General features: G+C 43.1%; 1 protein-coding gene across 3 annotated transcripts in view; it reads left to right on the top strand.

Annotated features, from left to right (window-relative positions):
- Positions 1-22812, top strand: part of NTRK2 (neurotrophic receptor tyrosine kinase 2) — a 334844-nt gene that overhangs the window by 25638 nt on the left and 286394 nt on the right. For all 3 annotated transcript variants that reach the window (XM_088470100.1, XM_088470098.1, XM_088470099.1), the window contains exons 3-6: positions 115-189; positions 928-999; positions 3708-3776; positions 12236-12393. In XM_088470100.1, coding sequence (XP_088326226.1) covers positions 115-189; positions 928-999; positions 3708-3776; positions 12236-12393 — 374 coding nt within the window. The remainder of the gene's footprint in view (positions 1-114; positions 190-927; positions 1000-3707; positions 3777-12235; positions 12394-22812) is intronic.

Here is a 22812-nt window from a genome sequence, read left to right as displayed (position 1 = left end):
TATTCCTACTGCTGCTACTGTTTTATTGGAGTAATAGCTATGTTATTATCTTATAGGGCTTAACACGGATTCAGTATAATAATCATTTGTTGTTTATTTTTGTTTCTTTTTTAGTTACATTGCACATCAACGGAATTTTGCCTCAATTAATGAGAATGATGCTAAAATTTACACTGGACTCAGAAACCTGTAAGTACTGTATCTACTCTTATTTTATCAACATTAGGATTTTGCAGGCTGAGCCTCTTCTATATTTTCAGCTGTGTTTTCATTGCTGTTTAATAAGGGCCTGAAGTTAGTTTTGTGGAGGAAGGACATATGTGTTCTCCAGTTTCAGACAGTGATATTGGATTAGTATTTGACTGGCATTTATCATAACTATTTGATCCCTGGAAATTGTCTTTTATGAATAAAAGTAATAAAAATGTCAGCCATTTAAATCATACTTGCCATCATTAAATGCGTGCCCACTGGGAGATCCCAGAGGGCATGTTTCAGGTGGGAGGCATGGGAGGTCCCCGCTTCCTGCTACTCAATGTTGTGTTATGCCATTGAGCACCGACGGGCAGGACCAGTTCGACGTGATTCATCACTGGTCTACCATAATGGGAGTCAGAGAGAGTTGGCTACAATTCCTGAGTGCTGTGTATACTAAATATGATGTGGCACTGTATAGGAGCACTTGCAAGGCTTGAGAAATGACGTAAATAATACTTTATAAACCTGGCATTTTGATGTAGCACAACCTACTTTTCTCATCTTGTGCATACATATACACTTTTACATATGAGCATCTTCATTTGGTAAATAAAGCATAATACGTTTTGTCCATGAGGTCTAAGATCCCTTTCTAGTCTCAGGATATCAATCTTGGCAGTACATTGTGTTTTTGTGGACTTTAGTAAACACTTAAAAATTTCATTTTAGAACCGTGGTGGATTCGTCATTGAAGTTTCTGTCTCGCCAGGCATTCCGCAGGAATCCAAAACTTTCTTACATGTAAGTAATCAATTTTTAACTTGAGAAAAAGTTGCTGTACAATACAGCAGATGATCTGCATGCTTTCACTGAACATGTCCATACTACCTCTGAATCATCTAAACACAGCTATTTATCTATTACAAAACTATATACTTTAAGTTTAAATTACACTGAAAATCTAATAAAGTATGTTGTAATTATCCTTTATTATCATTATTAGTTTGATGTTAAATTCCATTTTTACGATTATATAAGTTAGGGAAAGTTTCAATTATTTTTGGCTGCTAGTCCTGTTGTCATATTTCTCAATCTATTTAAAAATCCCTCTGTTATAGAAACATGGTACCTATGTATTGTGATAATCATCAGTCCTAGACACATGGTTTGCTCCTGCTTCTTAAAAAAATATTTCATAACAGTCGATACTAATAAAAATATGAGTATGTACATAATATTATATAATACATAAAAGTATGAATATGTACATAAAATAGAATATAAAAGTATGATTATGTGTATCAAATAGGATATAAAAGTATAAATAGGTACATAAAAATCATGAATATGTACAAAAAATAGTACATAAATGTCTGTGTGTACATAAATAGTACATAAAGATATGTGTGTACAAAAATAATATATAAAGGTACAATATGAGTGTCTACAAAAATAGTACATGAATGTATGTGTACATAAAATAGTACTGCCCATAAAAGTAAATAATTTGTACTTAAAATAGTACTTAAGAGTATGAGTGTCTACATAGTACATAAAGGTATTAGTGTGTACATACAGTAAAGAGTTCAGGCTTGCTGTCTCCCAGCTGTCATGTGGGGAAGCTGCAGTGGTCTAGGTGGCTGGGGGCAGGATGTACTAGTACAAACCCTCCTGAGGCACCAGATTGTCTCTCCGTACCATCCTGTCTGATGCCGCCCATCGGAGAGTCTGACTACCCCCTCTCCACAGCCGATTCACTCTGCCTCCCTGTAGCATATAAGGGAAGTGACCTGGCATATGCATGTGCTGGGTCACTGCTGACCTCCTGCCCCTGCTACCCCTTTTCTCCCATGGCCTGCTCACCCTATACTTCACCGGCACATGCACAATATCCAGGGACCAGACAGAGATGCGTACCACTGATAAGCTGCTTCGCTGAGGAGGCTGCAAGATGGGTGTCCCACGAAGTCCGGATTTCGTGGGACACCCATCTGCATCTAACTTCAAGATATATAGCATCGATATGATGAGATCTGTCTTGAAATTTACCGTGACACAGTTCACTGTCTTTATGAATAGACCCCAAAGTAGCAACCTATCAGCTTTTATCTGTCTAACTGTCATTTTACAAGCTGTGCTAGATAAATGACATTTAGGAGCTGTTTGGTTGCTATGGGCAACTTATCCACTTTATCTCTCTCCAAGATTTGATAAATCTCCCCTTAAGTGAGTACTTAAATTACTAGATGGATGTATGCATATGTACATAAAATAGTACATAAATGTATGTGTCTATACACTGTAACAGTACATAATTACCCGGGCTTGTTGGAGGGGCCTGGGTCCGCCGCTGCCCCCCTTCATCTTATCTGTCAGCAGCCTAGCACACGCTGCTGTGTGCTGGGCTGCAGTGGGAAACCATGGAGACTGCTGCTGTCGCTAAGCAGCAGCATTCTCCTCTCCTCTGCTTGTGGGGGGCGCGATCAGCATAATCGCTCCCCCCACAGGCAGAGGAGAGGAGACTGCTCCTGGATTTGTGCCGGACTGAGGGGCTCACAGCGCCCCCCTCACCAGTGTGCACTGAAAATAGTGGTTTTCTGTCTAAGGGGGCGTGACCACACCTTCCATGATTAGGCCACGCCCTCATTCCAATAGTAATGGGGCCGGGCCAGCTGTCTACAGCCCTGTGTGCATAAAATAGTACATAAAAAGTATGACAGATAATGTTAATATGCAAGTGTATTATACTTATTTTATTATCTACAACTGCTAAAGTTAACATGTTATATTGTGTATGGCCAAGAATGATTTTATTTAAATAATGCTTATTCTTTTGATAAATTTTAAGTCTTATTTTTTTTCATGTTGTCTTTTATTTGTTAATGTCTGGCTAATAAGGAGAACAATTCAGCACATACCTACTTAGTTATTTTCCTCTCCGGTAGAAGATTCTTCCGGGGGTGCAGGGGGTTACTCGAACAATCTAGAGCATCCCACAGGTTCCGGGAGAGCAGACAAGTATGATTCAGCAGCATTCTTGGGGGTATTTACTAAAGTGCGGGTTTTTAGAAGTGGAGATGTTGCCCATAGCAACCAATCAGATTCTACTTATTTATCTAGCACCTTCTAAAAGATAATAGCTAGAATCTGATTGGTTGCTATGAGCAACATATCCACTTCTAAAAACCCACACTTTAGCAAATATACTCCTTGTAGTGTAAAAAGGAAGCCCTCCACCACTTACATGCTGCATTGAGGGATATAAACATATTAATTAAAATAGTTATTTTCTTTTTAAACTTACTGCTACATAAACAAATTACTATTCATTAGACAAGTGACATTGAAATATAGTTGAAGAATTTTATGGGCAATGACATCCATTTTCATTTATAAAAGTGAAACGTTTGCACATAATCCAATATATTGTTTGCTTTGGTAATAGTATTATTATTTTTGAACCTAAGAATATGCACTAAACACATGACAATATTTGGTTTTGCTTTCAGAGACCTTTCCAGAAACAAGCTGACATCCTTCAGCAGAAAACTATTTCGTCACCTGTCCTTAACTCATTTGTAAGAAATGTTTATTATTCGATTATTTTATTTTATGTATTTTTAGTTCCCAATTTTGCATGTTTTCAAGCCAAGAACATGCTTATACATGTCAGTATCTTTTATTATTGTTTATCATCTCTGTCCTGCTCTGTGATGTACATTTTTGTTTGCCACACAAGATACACTAATCTAAATTTTGATTTAAACAAATCATAATAAATTGGTAAATCAAGCACCCACAGAGCTCTTTCCCTTCTCTGGTATCCAGTGTGATGCTCTATATGGGTTGGATGGAGGTCAGAATCCCGATACCGGCATCCAGACAGGGTTAGGATACCTACACTTGTTAGTCAGTATTCTAACCCTCCCCCTCTCCCTACCCCTAACCCTCCCTCCTCGGTGCCTAAACTTAAACTGTCCCCCTAGTGCCTAAAACTGTCCTCCTCTCCCTGCACCCTAAACATAACTCTCCCCCCCTTAGTGCCTAACCCTAACCCCCCCTAGTGCCTAACCCTAACCTCTAACCCTACCTCTTACCCTAACCCCGCTACTTACCTTTGGGATGCCGGTGCCGGGTTTTGCAGGTGTCGGGATTCCAGCGACAGCATTCTGAGTGCCGGAATCCCTGCGGATGGTATTATGACTGCATTCCCTCTAAAGTTGGGTACAGGATGCTGGCGATCGGGATCCCGGTGGTCAGAATCCCAATGCCGGCATCCCAACAAGGTTAGGACCCCGACACCTGTCGGTCGGTATCCAAACCCTCCCCCTTTCCCTACCCCTAACCTTCTCTCCCTGGTGCCTAAACCTAACTTCCCCCCTAGTGCCTAGACCTAACCTCCCCTCCCAGTGTCCTAAACGTAATCCTCCCCCTCAGTGCCTAATCCTATCCCTACCCCTAGTGCCTAACCCTAACCCCCCCCCTAACCCCACTACTTATCTTCGAGGTGCCAACGTTTGGATGCCGGTGCCAGGATTTTGACAGGTGTCGGGATTCTGGCGCCGGCATTCTGAGAGGCGGAATCCCATGGTCAGTATTATGATGACGGTTATTATGATATTGGGATGACGGTGTTCAGGGTCCCAGCTGTCAGAATCCCAATGACGCCATCCAGACAGGGTTAGGATACCAACACCTGTTGGTCAGTATCCTAACCCTCTCCCTCTCCCTAACCCTCCCTCCCCATTGCCTAAACCTAACCTCCCCCCTAGTGCCTAAACCTAACCTTCCCCTCCCCACACCCTAAACCTAACTCTCCCCCCTTAGTGCCTAACCCTAACCCCTAACCCTCCCCTTAACCCTGCTACTTACTTTCAGAATGCAGGCAGTTGGGATGCCGGCACTAGGATTTACAGGTGTCGAGATTCCGGCGCCAGCATTCTGAGTGCCAGAATCCCCGCGGACGGTATTATGACTGCATCCCCTCTAAAGTTGGGTACAGGATGCTAGGTATGGGATGCATCTGCTTATATTATGTTAACAATATTGCAACCATGATATCAATATTTTCTTTAAATAAGATTATTTCAATTGTTTCACATTTACGGTAACTAGCATAGCACAAAAATAATGAAATACAGGTATATGAAAAGTATAATATACAAAGTGTAAGTACCTGTAAGGGCCCAGGATGCCAATATAGTGGTATTTTATTTACAATGTTTCTTTCCTACTTTAACACATAATAGTAAAATGTCACAGAAGAATTCTGCTTTTTCTACTTTATTAAAAACCTCCTTATCTAGAGTAACTATACACTGTTGTTGCCTTTAAGCTGAGATCCCTCGAAATAATAAACTTGCTTGGAGTATGACTGTGCAGGGTTGTATGGAGCATCAGATTTCCAATGCTAGGGCTACACTGGAGTTTAGTGATTTGCAGCAGAATGCAGTACAGTGACCGATGGTCCTAAAATACAAGGCAAATGGAAAATCTGATTGTATTAAATAATTTACTTAGGCTGTGACACTGCAGCTGCTTTGGGGCCCTGAACAAAATTAGTTTCCCGCTGTAAGCTGTAAGGAGCAATTACATGGTCTATTCTGGCACAATAAAGTAAGTCCTGCTCCAGCAACATTTTAATGATGAACTGTAATGATATCTGATTTTCTAGTGCTTTAATAAGCAATAAAAGAAGATCAATGTTATCCGGCATATTTGAAAATAAGCTAGTGAATATTCTTACTGTAAATAAAACATATAAAGGCACAAGCATGTGTCTAAAATCTCTGTCTAGTCTCTGTAAAGCGCTGCAGAATATGTGTGTTCTATATAAATAATTGGTAACAGTGGCATCCCTCCCCGCGGTATCACCCGGTGCAGGGAGGGATGTTGTGAGCGCGGCGCAGCAGCGTGCGCCCCGAATAGGGGGCGTGATCTTGTGTGAAGGGGCGTGGCCTCGCAGGACAGGGCGTGGCCTTGCGGTCCGATCCCTCTCATCCCATTTTTTAATATTACTGGGAGGGGTTGCTTAATACTACAGTGCAGCACCCGGCTCCTGTCACTGTGGGGGAGCATCAGTCTGCACCTCGGTGTCACCCCTCGGCGGGTGACACCCAGGAGCTGGCCGCACCCCCGCACCCTCCTGATAATAAATAAATAAATAATAAATAAAATGAATATATATGGTATATAAAATAATGATCCTTATTATATATGAATTTCCCTTACATAATCATGTAAGGGAAGATGTAAAACATCTTCTCTATGGTCCATTATAGCCTTATCAATTACAAGTGACATGAAGGGCTGGAATCAGGGACGGTGCAAGGTTTAATGGCACCCTAGGCAGAACTTCAGCTTACTACCACTCCCCCCCTTCACACACACCTTATAGCCGCGGGCAGGGGCGTTTCTAGAGAGGAGGGGACCCGTGTGCAGTCTCCAACACATGCCCCCTCCTCTCTGTCCGGTGGCCAGCAACGCACTGAGCTGTGCGCGGCCAGCGCTGGAGTTATAGACTCTGGGCACTAGAGTGCCCCCAGAGTCTATACAGTATGCGCAGGTCACCGGGAAAATGGCCGCGGCATGCATTTTCCCTGTACTGCGCATGCGCAAACAACGGGAAAATGGTGTTGTGGCCAATTTCCAGTCGTTTTTACAGTGCCGGACCCCCGCGCTGACGTGGGACTCCGGAGAGGTAAGTATTCCTATGGGTGCAGGGTGTGCGGTGTAGCCCCGCACACCCAGCACCCATTATAGATACGCCCCTGGCCACGGGTGATAGTGTGGAGGTGGAGTCTTAGAAGTTCCGCAGCCGCCGCCTGTCAGAGACATCCTTAAATTTGTGAAAGAAAGACTCAGGGGTGCCCCCCAGATCCCAGTGCCCTAGGCAGCTGCCTAATGGTAGAGCCGACCCTGGCCAGATTCAGAGTTGCAGCTATGCCGATATGAGCGCAGTTGCTGATGTGCTGCACATGTCTCTGAGGCATTGTTACCACAGAGAGATGCAGAATAAATTTGTATGCCGGGAGTGTGTTCTGTAGTGGGCATGTCTGTTCGGTAACAGGGGTGTGGCTAAGCAGCACCACGACTGCTCACACAGTACACCATACTCAGATGGAGAAACTGCCGTCGGGCTGCTGTAGGGCTGGAGCAAGTTGCGATATAGCATCTAATGACGTACTGAGACAGATTTCCACAGGCACAATATACTACAAGTGGGCATCTGCGTGCAACTCAGAATCAGGCCGGAAAGTCTGTGTGTTTGTGTTGTTATTCCTAGTTATTTGGCATAATCGTTTGTATGGCTGGATTATGTTATGTAGAGGAATGTTAATATGATTCACTTGAGAATTATAAACTGTATTTAAGGATCCTCTTAAATACATCTTTGTGAAATTGTACAGCTAGGGAACATGGTTAAATAATCTTTAAAGTACTGAGGAGAAGATTAAATGGAACGTAAATTGCAAGGTCATCACAACATGAAGAATTAAGAGTAACCCATATATAGATTAATCATCACTTATCAGGACTCTGCCATGTTAACTATTCCACTAAATTAAGCTACTCAATAAAAAAGGTTAATGTTCCATTCTCTGTTAAGCTTTTCATTGTCTGAATTTTAAAAAACATTTTCTTGACAACAAACTTGCCATTAAAATAGCAAATGGAACAGTGGCCCTGATTCAGAGCCGGACGCTCTGACAGAGTGCTCGCTCTGAATCAGGGCCGTCCCTTCTACTTTTTGGAGCACTCGCATAGCCGTGGGTGACCACCCACAGCTATAGCGAGCGGCCAAAATGATGGTCGCGATGGTCAAGACCATCGCGACCATCGGGCTTGCAACAAGACCCTTGCGGTAGGGTCTCGCTGCCGCAAGCCCTGGAGTGCTTTTGGCTCTATAAGAGCCAAAAGCACTCCCACTGACATCACTAGTGATGTCAGTGGGGCCGGCCCCAGACGGTAGGCGTTCCCATGGGAACGCCTCCATCTGAGCAGCCACGCCCCCAGCACGCCCACCAAAGGGGGCGTGCTGTCAATCATCATCGACAGCACGCCCCCTTTGGTGCGAGACCCTTAACGACGGTTTGGCCGTTGTTATTCGGGTCTCGCGCATGCGCACGATGGAGCCGCCACCGTCGTGCGCATGCGCACTTGGGCAACATCGACCCGCTTGCGAGCGCTCAGCGCTCGCGAGCGGGTCTGAATCAGGCCCAGTGTTTCTCAGTTCCAGTACTGATTGTATAGCTCCTAAATTACTATTATTATTATTATTTATTAACAGTTTCTTATATAGCGCAGCATATTCCGTTGCTCTTTACAATTTGAAACAACATTAATAGAACAAAGCTGGATTGTAGGAGACAGATATAAAGATAAGAGGGCCCTGCTCGTAAGCTTACAATCTATATGGAAATAGGTGTTGATACACAAGGATAGGTGCTACTTATTGCAAATTGGTCCAGCCCGATGACCGAATGTACAGTATATCTACTGCAACAACAGTGCTGATTGTTCATCTGCTAAACTGATTTTAGCGTATATATCTACTGAAATTAGAGCTAAGGCGCAAAATGCCTCTTTCGATCTATGTATCTATCTACAGTATCTATCTATCTATCTATCTATCTATCTATCTATCTATCTATCTATCTATCTAGCAAATATATATCTGTTTATTGCAACATCCTTGAGTGCTGTTGCTTATTTAGGCTATAATGCTCCTTTTCTTCTGGCACCAATTCTTGATAATTCTTTATAGGTGAGTGCCGGTGTCATGATTTTATATATATATATATATATATATATATATATATATACATGCACAATCTTCCAGATTAGCAGCACTCCTGGTACACACAACGGCTGACAGGCGGCGGGTAGGTCAACGTTTTAAAGCCTTTATTTTGGCTTTTTCATCAGGTAGTCCTGATGAAAAAGCCAAAATAAAGGCTTTGAAACGTTGACCTACCCGCCGCTTGTCAGCCGTTGTGTGTACCAGGAGTGCCACTAATTTGGAAGATTGCATGCATCATATGAGCGGGCACTCGGTCAAGTTGATTTATTGCAGGGAGTGCCAGACCCCGTCTGGTTAATATATATATCTATATATATAGATATATATATATATCTATATCTATATATCTATATCTATATACAGTCAGGTGCATAAATATTGGGACATTGACAGAATTTTCATATTTTGGTCTCTATTCACCACCACAATGGCTTTGAAATGAAACAAACAAGGAATTACAACGGTTTCTATATGTGCCTCCCACTTTTTAAGGGGCCAAAAGTAATGGGACAAACTAAACAATCCTAAATCTAACTTTCACTTTTTAATACTTTGTTGCAAATCCTTTGCAGGCAATTACAGCCTGAAGTCTGGAATGCATAGACATCACCAGACGCTGGGTTTCATCCCTGGTGATGCTCTGCCAGGCCTCTACTGCAAATGTCTTCAGGTCCTGCTTGTTCTTGGGGCATATTCCCTTCAGTTTTGTCTTCATCAAGTGAAATGCATGCTCAATCGGATTCAGGTCAGGGGATTGACTTGGCCATTGCATAACATTCCACTTTTTAGCCTTAAAAAACTCTTTGTTTGCTTTTCCAGTATGCTTCGGGTCATTGTCCATCTGCACTGTGAAGCGCCGTCCAATGAGTTCTGAAGCATTTGACTGAATATGAGCATACAATATTGCCCGAAACACTTCAGAATTCATTCTGCTGCTTTTGTCAGCAGTCACATCAATAAATACAAGGGAACCAGTTCCATTGGCAGCCATACATGCCCACGCCATGACACTACAACCACCATGCTTCACTGATGAGGTGGTATGTTTTGGATCATGAGCAGTTCCTTTCCTTCTCCATACTCTTCTCTTCCCATCACTCTGGTACAAGTTGATCTTTGTCTCATCTGTCCTTAGGATGTTGTTCCAGCACTGTAATGGCTTTTTTAGATGTTGTTTGACAAACTCGAATCTGGTCTTCCTGTTTTTGTGGCTCACCAATAGTTTACATCTTGTGGTGAACCCTTTATATTCACTCTTGTGAAGTCTTCTCTTGATTGTTGACTTTGACACATATACACCTACCTCCTGGAGAGTGTTCTTGATTTGGCCAACTGTTGTGAAGGGGTTTTTCTTCACCCGGGAAATAATTCTTCTGTCATCCACCACAGTTGTTTTCCGTGGTCTTCCGGGTCTTTTGGTGTTGCTGAGCTCTCCGGTGCGTTCTTTCTTTTTAAGAATGTTCCAAACAGTTGATTTGATTTGGCCACACCTAATATTTTTGCTACCTCTCTGATGGGTTTGTTTTGATTTTTCAGCCTAATGATGGCTTGCTTCTCTGATAGTGACAGCTCTTTGGATCTCATATTGAGAGTCGACAGCAACTGATTCCAAATGCAAATGTCACACCTAGAATAAACTCCAGACCTTTCACCTGCTTAATTGATAATGAAATAACGAGGGAATAGCCCATACCTGTCCATTAAATAGTTTTTGAGTTGATAGTCCCATTACTTTTGGCCCCTTAAAAAGTGGGAGGCAAATATAGAAACCATTGTAATTCCTACACCATTCACCTGATTTGGATGTAATTACCCTCAAATTAAATCTGAAAGTTTGCAGTTAAATCACATCTTGCTTGTTTCATTTCAAAGCCATTGTGGTGGTGAATAGAGGCAAAAATATGAAAATTCTGTCAATGTCCCAATATTTATGCACCTGACTGTATATATATATATATATATATATAATATATATATATATTATATATATATATATATATATATATACAGTGCTCAAAGTGGGAATTTAGAGGTGGGGGTATGGAGATTAAATCCCCCCCTTTTGGGCCCTGCTTCCATTACACCCCATTGTACGTCTCACTCCCCCCCTTACACACACACTTCTCCCTGCCTGCTCCCCTCTCTCACACCCTGTCCTTCTCACTTACTGATTCCCTCTCTTTCACCCCCTACAATACTAACTGCCTGCCTCCCTCTGTCTGCCCCTCTCACACCCTCCCCTCTCTCTAATTCCCTCTGACCTGCACTGCTGGAAAGGAGCCACCGGGAGCCTCTGTTCCTCATTGCAGTTATCTGGCGCCGATGCGTGCCAATGAGAAGCTGCCATTTGGCAGCTTTTCATTGGCTGGCGGCTGCGAGCCTTCTGATTGGCTGGCGGTCGCGAGCCTTGTGATTGGCTGGCGGCCGCGAGCCTCCTCATTGGCTGGCGGCTGCAAGCCTCCTGATTGGCTGGCGGCCGCCAGTCTTCTGACTGGTTGGGGGCCGCGAGCCTCCTGATTGGATGGCGGCCGCGAGCCTCCTCATTGGGTGGCAGCCGCGAGCCTCCTGATTGGCTGGCGGCCGCGAGCCTCCTCATTGGCTGGCGGCCGCGAGCGTCCTCGTTGGCTGGCAGCCGCCCAGTGCGTGGTGGTGGTGCTTCTAGTGCAGCCAGGACCCGTGTAATTTGTCCCGGCTAAATGCCAGCGCCTCCGCTACCCCGATCGAGATGTGTCCCCTGCGGGACACATCTCTACACATAGCCGCCGCTGTTCCAGCGCTGGGATACCATACTGGATCCCAGCACTGGTACATTCTCATCTGCATTTACAATTAAGTGGGGCCATGTTTTGTATACCTGACGACGGGGTCAGGAGGACTTGAAACGTTGTTTTTGCAGTAAAAATCCTTTTCAAAATCCTGGAGTGACGCTGTGTGTTTGTCACGTTCAGTGACTTTGCACTTTGCTTGTATATATAATTATATATATATATATATATATACACTGTACAATAAATATTGTACAGTACTGTAATAAAACCAGTGTGGGTGATCTGCAAATCCAAGTACTGTACCGATGAACATTTTTTTTAAATACAATGCATGAGAAGCAGCTGTTTTTCTGAATGTATGTGAAGTTGTGCACAGATTGATTAATCAGATAATATATGATCATGTATTCTGGATTTGTTTATATTTCTGAGAATGTTGAAGCAAACTTTTTCATTGTACTTCCAGAATTCTAGGTGACAATCCTTTCCAGTGTTCATGTGATATAATGTGGATCAAGGTGTTTCAACAAACAAATTTCCTAAATATGGACAAGCAGAACATTTTTTGCCTCAATGAGGATAATAAGATTATAACTTTGACCAGTATGCAGCCACCTAATTGTGGTAAGTTCTATCATTATAAATATACTGTAGTACAACAGTTAGGGAACTACATTTTATTAGTATTGTTATTTATATAGCTCCTCCAACTTATGCAGCGTTGTACAAAGAATATTTATCATTCACATTAGTGCCTGCCCCATTGGAGTTTATGCTAGGAATACACTGTGCAATAATCAGGCCAAAGAGCCAATTCTCGTGTACACAGCACCCGGAGCCGTCTTTTGTTCATAAACCTGACAGATCGGCTCCTGACATCAGGAGTGCTGCATGACATTGGTCGGCCCGTTGAGCCAATATTGTGCAGTGAATGCATACATTGTCTGACAAACTGCATGTAAAAACATCACCTTGACGATCTTTAGGGAAAGTTATTGTTCAGCTAGGTATGATAATTGTGTAGTGTGTATTAGAGATGTGTGCGGACCCACATGTTTTGGTTTTTTCTTTGCCAAAGCCACCATAAATGTTATGGTTTTAGCAAAACCACCATCAAGTGTTTAAGTTCGGTTTGGTTTTGAATAATTTAATTTTTTTTTTATAAAAACAGCTAAAATCATGTAACTTGGAGCTGTTTTTGTTCCTATAGAATTATTTACATTAATAGCATTCATGTCCAGTAAATTTTGTTACCTGAAATCACGAGGGAGGGACTTAAATGCAATCAAAAACATAAGAGATACGTTTTTTAGATCCGGGATCCGACTTGCAGGAAAACCCGAGTCAGGGCTCAGATCTACTCAGAACCTCAAAAGTAATCCAAGCCGGGACTTGGTTCGACTTGGAACCCCAAATTGTGGGTGTGTTCAGTTTTCAGACAAACGTAACCGGTTATATACAGGAAATGTTCTCTGGATTGTTTCAACTGTCAAAAAAATTGTGAATCAGTCCTCTTATTTTTGAAGTGTGTACCTCAGTTTTAGAGTATAAATTCCCTTAAATACAGATGTGTCCTAATACATCTAGCCTCCTAGCATGTTGTTAACAGCCCTTCTAGTTGTGCCATGCCATGGCATGACTCGGTAGCACAGAGTGTCTTTTTGTGCAACTTTTTCCCTTCAAATGCATCTTATTTGCACAGTGATGCGAACAGGGGTGTATTAAGAGAGGAGGGGGCCCGTTTGCATTCCTGGGCCCTCTCCTCTCTCCCCGGTGGCTGGCTGCGGTCTGTCCACAGCAGTAGACTCTGGGCGCTAGTCTGTGCCCAGAGTCTACTGCGCATGCGTAGGTCACCGGGAAAATAGCGCAGCCGCCATTTCCCCCACAGTGCATGCACAGAACACCGGGAAAATGGGTCAGCGGCCATTTTCCAGGCGCTTCGTGTAGGGCTGCGAGACCTGACATGGGACTTCGGAGCCGTAAGTATTAAAAAATATGAGTGCAGGGTGTGCGGTGTGGGCCCCCCTGGACCCAGGTGTCCGTGTGCACTGCACACCCTGCACCCATTATAGATATGCCTCTGGATGTGAATAGGAAGCACAAGTAACTTCTGCTGATTGAAATGATATGTGGCATGCCTATATTCTGTGTGCAACTGCAGGTGTATCTGCATGCGAAACACTATGTTACACTGTCACAGCTGCTGACACGTAGCATTTTGCATGCAGATACACCCGCAGTTGCACACAGAATATAGGGATGCCACATATCATTTCAGTCAGCAGAAGCATTTGAAGGGAAAAGGTTGTATGAAAAAACGCTCGGTGTTACTAAATCACACGGCACTCGCGCATGTAACGCCACTTGTAGAGCATGGAGGCAAGCAATTCTGTCAGAAATAATTTAACCCATTAGTATGTTTTGGTGTGGGAGGAAACCCATACATATATGGCTCTGGTCGGGAATTTAACTCTTATCCTCGGTAATGTGAGGCAGTAACTATTAAGCCATCAACGGGTGTTAAAAGTTATGTAATCATTAAGTGAAATGAGATTATAAATGCTAGTCATAGAATATTTATTAGTTTTTTTTTCCAGAATCTGTACACGATCACTAATGATATTAGCTTAATTATCTTTTTGGAAGCACCAGAGCAAAAAGGATTAAACAAGTTTCACAGCAGGCTAATCACTTATTGATACACTTATCTCTAAATGTGGTTCTGTTTTCAATGTCTGTTCTTTTCTCTAGATTGTTTGAAGCAATAATGACTTTAGGCTGTCCATACGTACATGGGCAGATCTGGTAGTTCACTGAGTGTTGAGTGCCGGGATCTGTTTGCAATGTTTGGCATTTCTGGTCATTTCAGGTCTATTTCAGCAGTTATTTATAAAACAACCAAATGGCCATTCAAATTGCTGCATTCAGAGACATTTTCTTTCTATTAAAGTCATTCATGTAGAGTATTTAAAGAGATGTAATCTTTCAGATTCTGCAAAGCATACCACTTTTCCCTCTTGGTTTGTAGCACTGTTAAATTAAACGGCATTGCTCCAAAATATTTTAATATTCTGATACTTTTTTATTTTCCAAAATTGCTTAGGGGCCCATTTATTACTGATCGCATTTTGCAATGCGATCAGGGCATGCAGTACCGCCCCTGATCGCATTGCAAAATGCGATCCTTTCTGCCGGATGTATTATCCGGGACATGCAGGGAGACGGGCTCCGAAAAGAGCCCGTCCCTGCGATGTCTCCAGAGGGCAGTCGGGGCTTCTGCGAATGCGCAGTCCCGCGGACTGCACATGAGCGGCGCCCATTGCCGGCGGAGGGATCTGGCAGATCCCTCCGACGGCTGATATGCAGTAAGTCCCCATAGACTACAGCGGCTAACGCTATCTTTAGATAGCTTTAGCTGCTGGGGCCAATATCGGGAATGCTTCGCATTCCCGATATTGATACATTTTGCAGCATCGCATCCCCCATAGAAACCTATGGGGGAGGCGGCTGCCGGCGGCAATGGAGGGATCGCAGCAGGTATCGGAGATACCTGCTGCGATCCCTCCTTCATACATCCGGGGCATACTTAGTAGTTGAGGTAAACCCCCGAAAACAGGTGTTTTCGGGTAATTTACCTCAAATTCACTTTGATAAATGGGCCCCTTAATCTTGTGTAACTATTTGAGAAAGTACATAACTATTTGCAAATGCTTCATTATATGAATGTAAACACAAGCAGTCATGATGAATTACTGTTCTAAATACATTGCTTTATTGCACATGTGCAACACACTATCCATTGAGCAAAAAAACAAACACAACTTATGTGTTTGTACTATTACCTAGTGATAGGCAGACAGTATAAATGCAGACATGAAAACAAAAAGTAGGAAGGGGCTATTACATTCTAATAGATACTGGGGCAGGGGTGGCCAACCAGTCAGAGGGAAAGAGCCAAAAAATATATGTAGTCAAGTGAAAGAGCCGATAGCATGCACGCTGCGCAGGTGCCTGGACAAAAGATGGGGCGTGGCCTATATGTCACAACCCCACATCCCATTTTTGTGCGCACGCCTTTGGTATGACATTTGCAGGAGCATGACCTTGTGTCACACCCTCATTTTTAATCACGCTGGGGGCGAGCCCAGGACATTGAAAATACAAATTTTACTTAACCTTCCCAATATACATTTTTCACTGTTGAAGTGAAAGAAAAAGCCAGAGCAATATAGAAAACATTGAAATAGCCACATTCACATAAAATACACAGAAACAAGCCAGATCCACATAAAATACATATTGAAATCCAGAACCACATAAAATACATTGAGAATGCTAGTGCCCATTATGCAGTGCCCTCCTGTAGTTGTGCCCATCAAGCAATGCCCCCAGTAGTAGTGGCCATTATGCAATGCCCCTGTAGCTGTGCCCATTAACAATGCCCCCATTAGATGTGGCCCTTATGCTATGCCCCCTGTAGCTGTGCCCATTAAGCAATTGCCACAGTAGTTGTGGCCCCTAATCAATGCCGTTATAGCTGTGCCCATTATGCAATGCCCTCTGTAGTTGTGCCCCTTCTGCAATACCCCCTGTAGCTGTGCCCATTAAGCAATGTCCCCAATAGTTGTGGCCCTTATGCAATGCCCCCTTGGAGCTGTACCCATTATGCAATGCTCCCTTGGAGCTGTGCCCATTATGTAATGCCCCCCAGTAGTTGTGCCCCTTCTGCAATGCCCCTGTAGCTGTGCCCATTAAGCAATGCCTCCAGCAGTTATGCCCCTTCTGCATTGTCCCTTGTAGCTGTGCGCCCTAAGGAAGTGCCCCCAGTACTAGCTCCCCCTCCCCGCCAACACCCCTATGAAGAAACTTACCTCCATGCTGGCTCCGCTCCATGCCGTCAGGGCTCCCGAGTCCTGCCGTCGCTGCTGCTTCTGCCGCCTGCTGGATCTAACTGGATCCAGCAGATGCGCAGGCTCCTCACATCGCGGGTGACATCATGACGTGACCCGCGCACTGCATTACTGGGAACGCTGGCCTCTGAAGCGATCAGAGGCTTCTTTAGTCTCTGATGGCTTCAGAGACCAGTATTCTCAGTAATAATGAGGGTCTGCCAGGCCGCGAGCCGCATTAGAAGCTCAAAAGAGCCTCATGTGGCTCGAGACCCACAGGTTGGCCACCCTTGTACTAGGGGGTATATTTACTAAAGTGCGGGTTTTTAGAAGTGGAGTTGTTGCCCATAGCAACCAATCATATTCTACTTAACATTTAGCAGCTAGAATCTGGTTGCTATGGGCAACATCTCCACTTCTAAAAACCCGCAATTTAGTAAATATTCAACTAGGAATTTAGATAAAGACATTAACACTCTCCTGGACAATTTCTGAGATGCCAAAATATTTTTGTTGTACGCCCCTAGTTTTTAAATGCAATCTTCCAAGTCATTTATTAATTAGTCATTATGACAATGATACTTTTGCCTGCTTAAGTGATCAGGGTTCAGAACATAATATTTGAATTTATGTATTTTGTGATTAAAAGGTAAGTATTACAAAAAAGTTAATTATTTTTCCTAATTAAAATCAAACTGGTTGTCAAAATTTACTGAAGTACCTCCTGATACTTGAACTAGGACTTCTACCTGAAATTGGCACTTGAAAACTCAGACATGGCTGCTGCTGCCATTTGACAGAATATGCCAGATATGAGAATATCTGACACGCCTTAGAAACATCTGTAGCCATGGAGACAAACTGGTGACTGCAATGACTATTTTTTTGATAGCAGATGTTGCTAAGAGTGTCAGATATTTACAACAAATCTGCCAAATGACAGCAGTAGTGTTGCCTGATACTCCCAACTGAATATTTTGGGAAAAAGTCCAAATTCAAGTACTGGAACTTATTCCAGTGAAATGTAAATAGCATACTGATTTTAAATAGGCACATTTTTTTCTTAACCCTGTTTTGGAGGAAGCTATCATTTAAAGAAATAGGGGTGGAGTCTTGATTACACAATTCTAGACCTCTATGCAAACGGTGATGTAGTCCAATTTGCCAAGCTCTGAGAAATGTAGCTTTTAAGAGCTTGGCCACAATAGTTGATGCCAATATTGCCTAATGGCTACCTTTTCACCAGAAAGGGATCTTCAAAAGCCTTTCAACAGCCTATGACCGCGTATTCACTTTAGGAAAGGCAGGCCCAAATCCAACAGTAAAAATAATTTACTTTCAATCTATACTGGATTGGGCTCTTACCATAGCTGAGTCGACAATAGAATTTTGATTTTCAATTGTTCCAGACATCCCTCAAATAGACAGTGGATTTTTAATGAGGAACACTCACCCATATATCCCACCCATTTCAACGTTGAATCAAATATTATCCGCCAATGGGCCCTACCTTAGAATATTGGAATAATCTCAGAAAGTTAAAATATACAGTATATCTACATACATGTTGCCTATCACCCAAATAGTCTCAGATGTTCCTCAGGGTTTGGATGCAAGGTCCATCAATGCTTAGTCTCAAGTGGACATCTTACCAGAAGGCCAGCTAGTCGATTCCAATGGAATCTGTGCCTTTCCATACAAAGACAAACTCGTGTAAATTGATACAGATAATTGCCTTCAATTCAGAAATTTTCTTACAATGATGGTTTTGGTCATCACTCTAATAAGGCGTTTTTCCCCTGTGGTAGAACTCCACCTGGTGGATCAGTACCCCTCCTGGTAGAAAATCTTATCCCACAATTGCCTAACTTCACAAAGATATGGAAAAATAGACCTAAATGATATGATGCATTGCAATTTAAAGTTTAGATTCAATGGTGTTTCCCAGTCTATTAAGTTTTTCCTTTTATTGTGACCAAGTCTCAATGCTTGCCTTTGGCCATGCGCGAGAAAACCATGACAAGGCCTTTTGCATGGGACATCCTTCCAATGCAATGTGACCCTACATAAACTTTAGTAAGGTATCTGGTAATCTCCTCCCTCTTCTTCTTTTCTTCACCTTTCCTCCTCATACATTCTGTAATCAACCTCCCAGTTTAAAGTTTATGTTAACGCTGGGTTTATTTTTATTTTTTGTAGCTTTGCATCAATGCTTTTAATGCTGTCCTTTGACTTATACATAACATTGGGTTTGCTATCTCAACAAAAGATCAACTAATGCTAACACGATGGGGTCAATCCAATTAGGTGCGAGTCAGGTCCTGCAAGGTGTTCGCACAGGGAACTTGCACTGCAAATTACAGTTGCATTCCAATTAAAAACTCACAATGATTTTTTACATGAAATTTGCGGGGCTTTTTATGCATATCCCCCTGAGGCTGGGAACGGTTAAGAAAATCTTTATTTTGAGGTAAAAATGTCAGAATCCCTTGGACACCCCTCTAATGACTAATTAGGCAATTGGAAATTTTCAATTAGCTTAACTGGGCCAATAAATACATGTCATTATTGTAGTTAAAAATGGAATCAAATGAGTCCAAAATCAACTTTTTAATTAGTTTAGGACCACAAGATTTGATCAAAGTTTTTTTTATGAAAAATAACAGCCTTTTTATAATTTTTTGTGCATCATTTTGAAAAAAATTAAGTGGCCTCAAATTACCACAAAATCACCTCTTTTTTTTTACTTTTTTTGCATTTTTCATTTAAATAGTTTGAGATTAAACGATTAAGTTTCTTTTTTATCATTTAAAAAATAAAAATAACATATCACGCATACACCATTTAAAAACCTCCAGTGCTTTCCTTATGCTCCTTATTTCCTTAACAGCCTTCTATATGATTCTGCTAATGAAGTTGTCAGTTTGTAGAAAAATTGTGCACACTTGCGACGATTACCGCAAATAGGGATTTCTAATGGGATCATGTATTTCTCGTGTATGTTTGCAAGTTTCATGAATTGGATTGACCCCTATGTGTTTGACATGTCATTTTGACTATATGTTTATTATATTTTGACATTTCCTTGAACAAAATGAGCTAAAATACTTGATGATTAAGTGATGGTGTAATATGATCCACTAACACAAGTAATATGACTGATTTACAGGCTACAATCACACTAGAACCATTACCAAAAAGAAATACTCACTTCCCCCTTTTCAAAATGTATTTGTTGTAACCCCATTCAGAAATATGTGAACACATGTAATAGTGACTGACTTAATCCTACACATTTGCAGAATGATTCCTCCTGCCAAGAGCTAACATCCCATATTGTTTTGAAAAAAGAGCCTGGCTGCAGTCCAGTCACTGGAAGAGGATATGATAGATTTTATCTTGCAGGTGAACAAATAAAAGGAAAATGCTGTGAAATGTTTCTATACAGGGAGTTGTGAGGATTTATGAGAATCACATGATGAGAATGAAGGCTTAGTTTTCTAAGTGACAAGCCTATTCTTTATTACTTGTAACTCTTAATATTATGCAATGCATTACAATGGCTAGGCATGATGTCACTGGGGAAAGGGACTGTCTTTGTTTACCGAATCCAAGCAGAATTAGGAATACAGTTGAACAATTTTTAATGGTTTCGCAAAGATATACTGATCAAAAGCTGTTAAGTATTTGGAAACCCCCTGCTGGGAGATTTTGCAATAGCAGGGTGTGGGCTTATCACACGATCCTCACATTCAGACCTAGGAGTCCGCGTCCCACATGCCAGGAAGGCTATACTGCTGCAAGTCCCACAGCCAAGGCTGGCATTTACCACCCTTTAAAATGAGATTTGTGTGTACTGACGCACAGGATATGTAAGCTTGGATTAAAAGAAAACAGCATAGAGCATCTGATCAGTGGCTTCACAACGGGTGACACCATCCGAGGAGATGACAACAAAATAGCAGAGCTGCTCAGATGGTGTCACCGCAGGGCCATAAGTTCATACCAGGAGCCCGGACTCTAAATAGTTGTTGGTGGCCCCCCTCCTTACTATCAACACCTCATTCCCAGCAGCACTCGCACACACTCCTCCTAAACCACATTCACTACCAACACCCCATCATCAGCACCCAGTCTCACACTCACCTCCTCCTCCATTCACTTCCAAAACCCTAGCAGCACCCATAAACATACTCTCCTCCCTCAGCATTCACTACTAACACCCTAGCAGCACCCAGACACACAAACTCTTCCCATTGATTTCACTGCCAACACACCATCAATACCCAGACACACACTCTCGACCCCCTCCACATTCACTTCCAACACCCCAGTAGCACCCAGACACGCACTGTCACCCCCTCCAGATTCACTTCCAGTGCCCCAGTAGCACCCAGATACAAACTCTTCCGTCCAGCATTCACTACTAACACCCTAGCAACTCCCAGACACACACTCTCACCCCCCCTCCACATTCACTTCAACATCGCAGTAGAACCCAGACACACACTTTCCTCCCTTTTCATTCACTGAAAACATCCAGAATATCCAGGCATACTCCCCCCTGCATTCACTACTAATACCCTAGCAGTACTCAGAAATACACTCTTATCCCCCTCCACATTCACTTTCGACACCCCAGTAGCACACAAACACAGTCCCCTCCTCCTGCATTCACTGCCAACACCCCAGCAGCACGCAGTCACAAACCCTCCTCTCCAGCTTTTACTGCTAACACCCTATCAGTGCCCAGACACATACTCTCAGCCACCTCCACATTCACTACCAACACCCCATCATCAGCACCCAGTCTCACACTCACCTCCCCCTCCATTCACTTCCAACACCCTAGCAGCACCCATAAACATACTCTCCTCCCTCAGCATTCACTACTAACACCCCAGCAGCACCCAGACACACAAACTCCTCCCATTGATTTCACTGCCAACACACCATCAATACCCAGACACACACTCTCGACCTCCTCCACATTCACTTCCAACACCCCAGTAGCACCCAGACACGCACTGTCACCCCCTCCAGATTCACTTCCAGCACCCAGATACAAACTCTTCTGTCCAGCATTCACTACTAACACCCTAGCAACTCCCAGACACACACTCTCACCCCCCCTCCACATTCACTTCAACATCGCAGTAGATCCCAGACACACACTTTCCTCCCTTTTCATTCACTGAAAACATCCCAGAATATCCAGGCATACTCCCCCCTGCATTCACTACTAATACCCTAGCAGTACTCAGAAACACACTCTTATCCCCCTCCACATTCACTTTCGACACCCCAGTAGCACACAAACACAGTCCCCTCCTCCTGCATTCACTGCCAACACCCCAGCAGCACCCAGTCACAAACCCTCCTCTCCAGCTTTTACTGCTAACACCCTATCAGTGCCCAGACACATACTCTCAGCCACCTCCACATTCACTTCAACACCCCAGTAGCACCCAGACACACACTCTCCTTTCCCTGCTAACACCCCAGCAGCAACCAGACACCCCCCAGCATTCACTACTAACACCCCAGCAGCACCCAGGCATACACCCTCCCCCCAGCATTCACTACTAACACCCCCGCAGCACCTAGCTACACTCCCCCCTGCATTCATTTAAACACTTTAGCAGCACCCAGCCAAACACTCTCTCCTCTGCTGTCACTGCCAACAACCCATTACAGATTAGATCTCCACACCTATTATCTCCTATTACTAGAATTACCCCATACCAGAGACCTCATATATATTCGTCTAGCGTTCAGACCTTCAGGTTGTCAAGGTGCGGTGCCCGCACTGAACGGCTTTCACTGAATGTCATTCAGTACAGAAGCCGACCTTCTATCTCTGAAAATGCCGAACCTGACGAGCGTCGTCAGGATGACGGGCATGTTCAGTAGATAGTCGGGGATGGCAAGGACCCAGCGTGCACGCGCATCGCTGGTCCTTGCCGGCTATCCATTACCCAACTTTGTGAACAATGCGACCAAAACCTCCTGGATTTGTTCGGATTGTTCACAAAGTCGGGCAATGGATAGGCCCCTTTAGCTACTATATTCTATCCTCTCCACCACTTGGCTCTTTATACACTTTTGCTATAAATGTTGAAACTACTTGGAAATCCCTAGATTCCTAAACTGC

Source organism: Taudactylus pleione, unplaced genomic scaffold, assembly GCF_031769625.1.
Source record: "Taudactylus pleione unplaced genomic scaffold, aTauple2 ptg000095l, whole genome shotgun sequence".
Taxonomy (NCBI): domain Eukaryota; kingdom Metazoa; phylum Chordata; class Amphibia; order Anura; family Myobatrachidae; genus Taudactylus; species Taudactylus pleione.
This window is presented reverse-complemented; position numbering and strand designations above follow the sequence as displayed.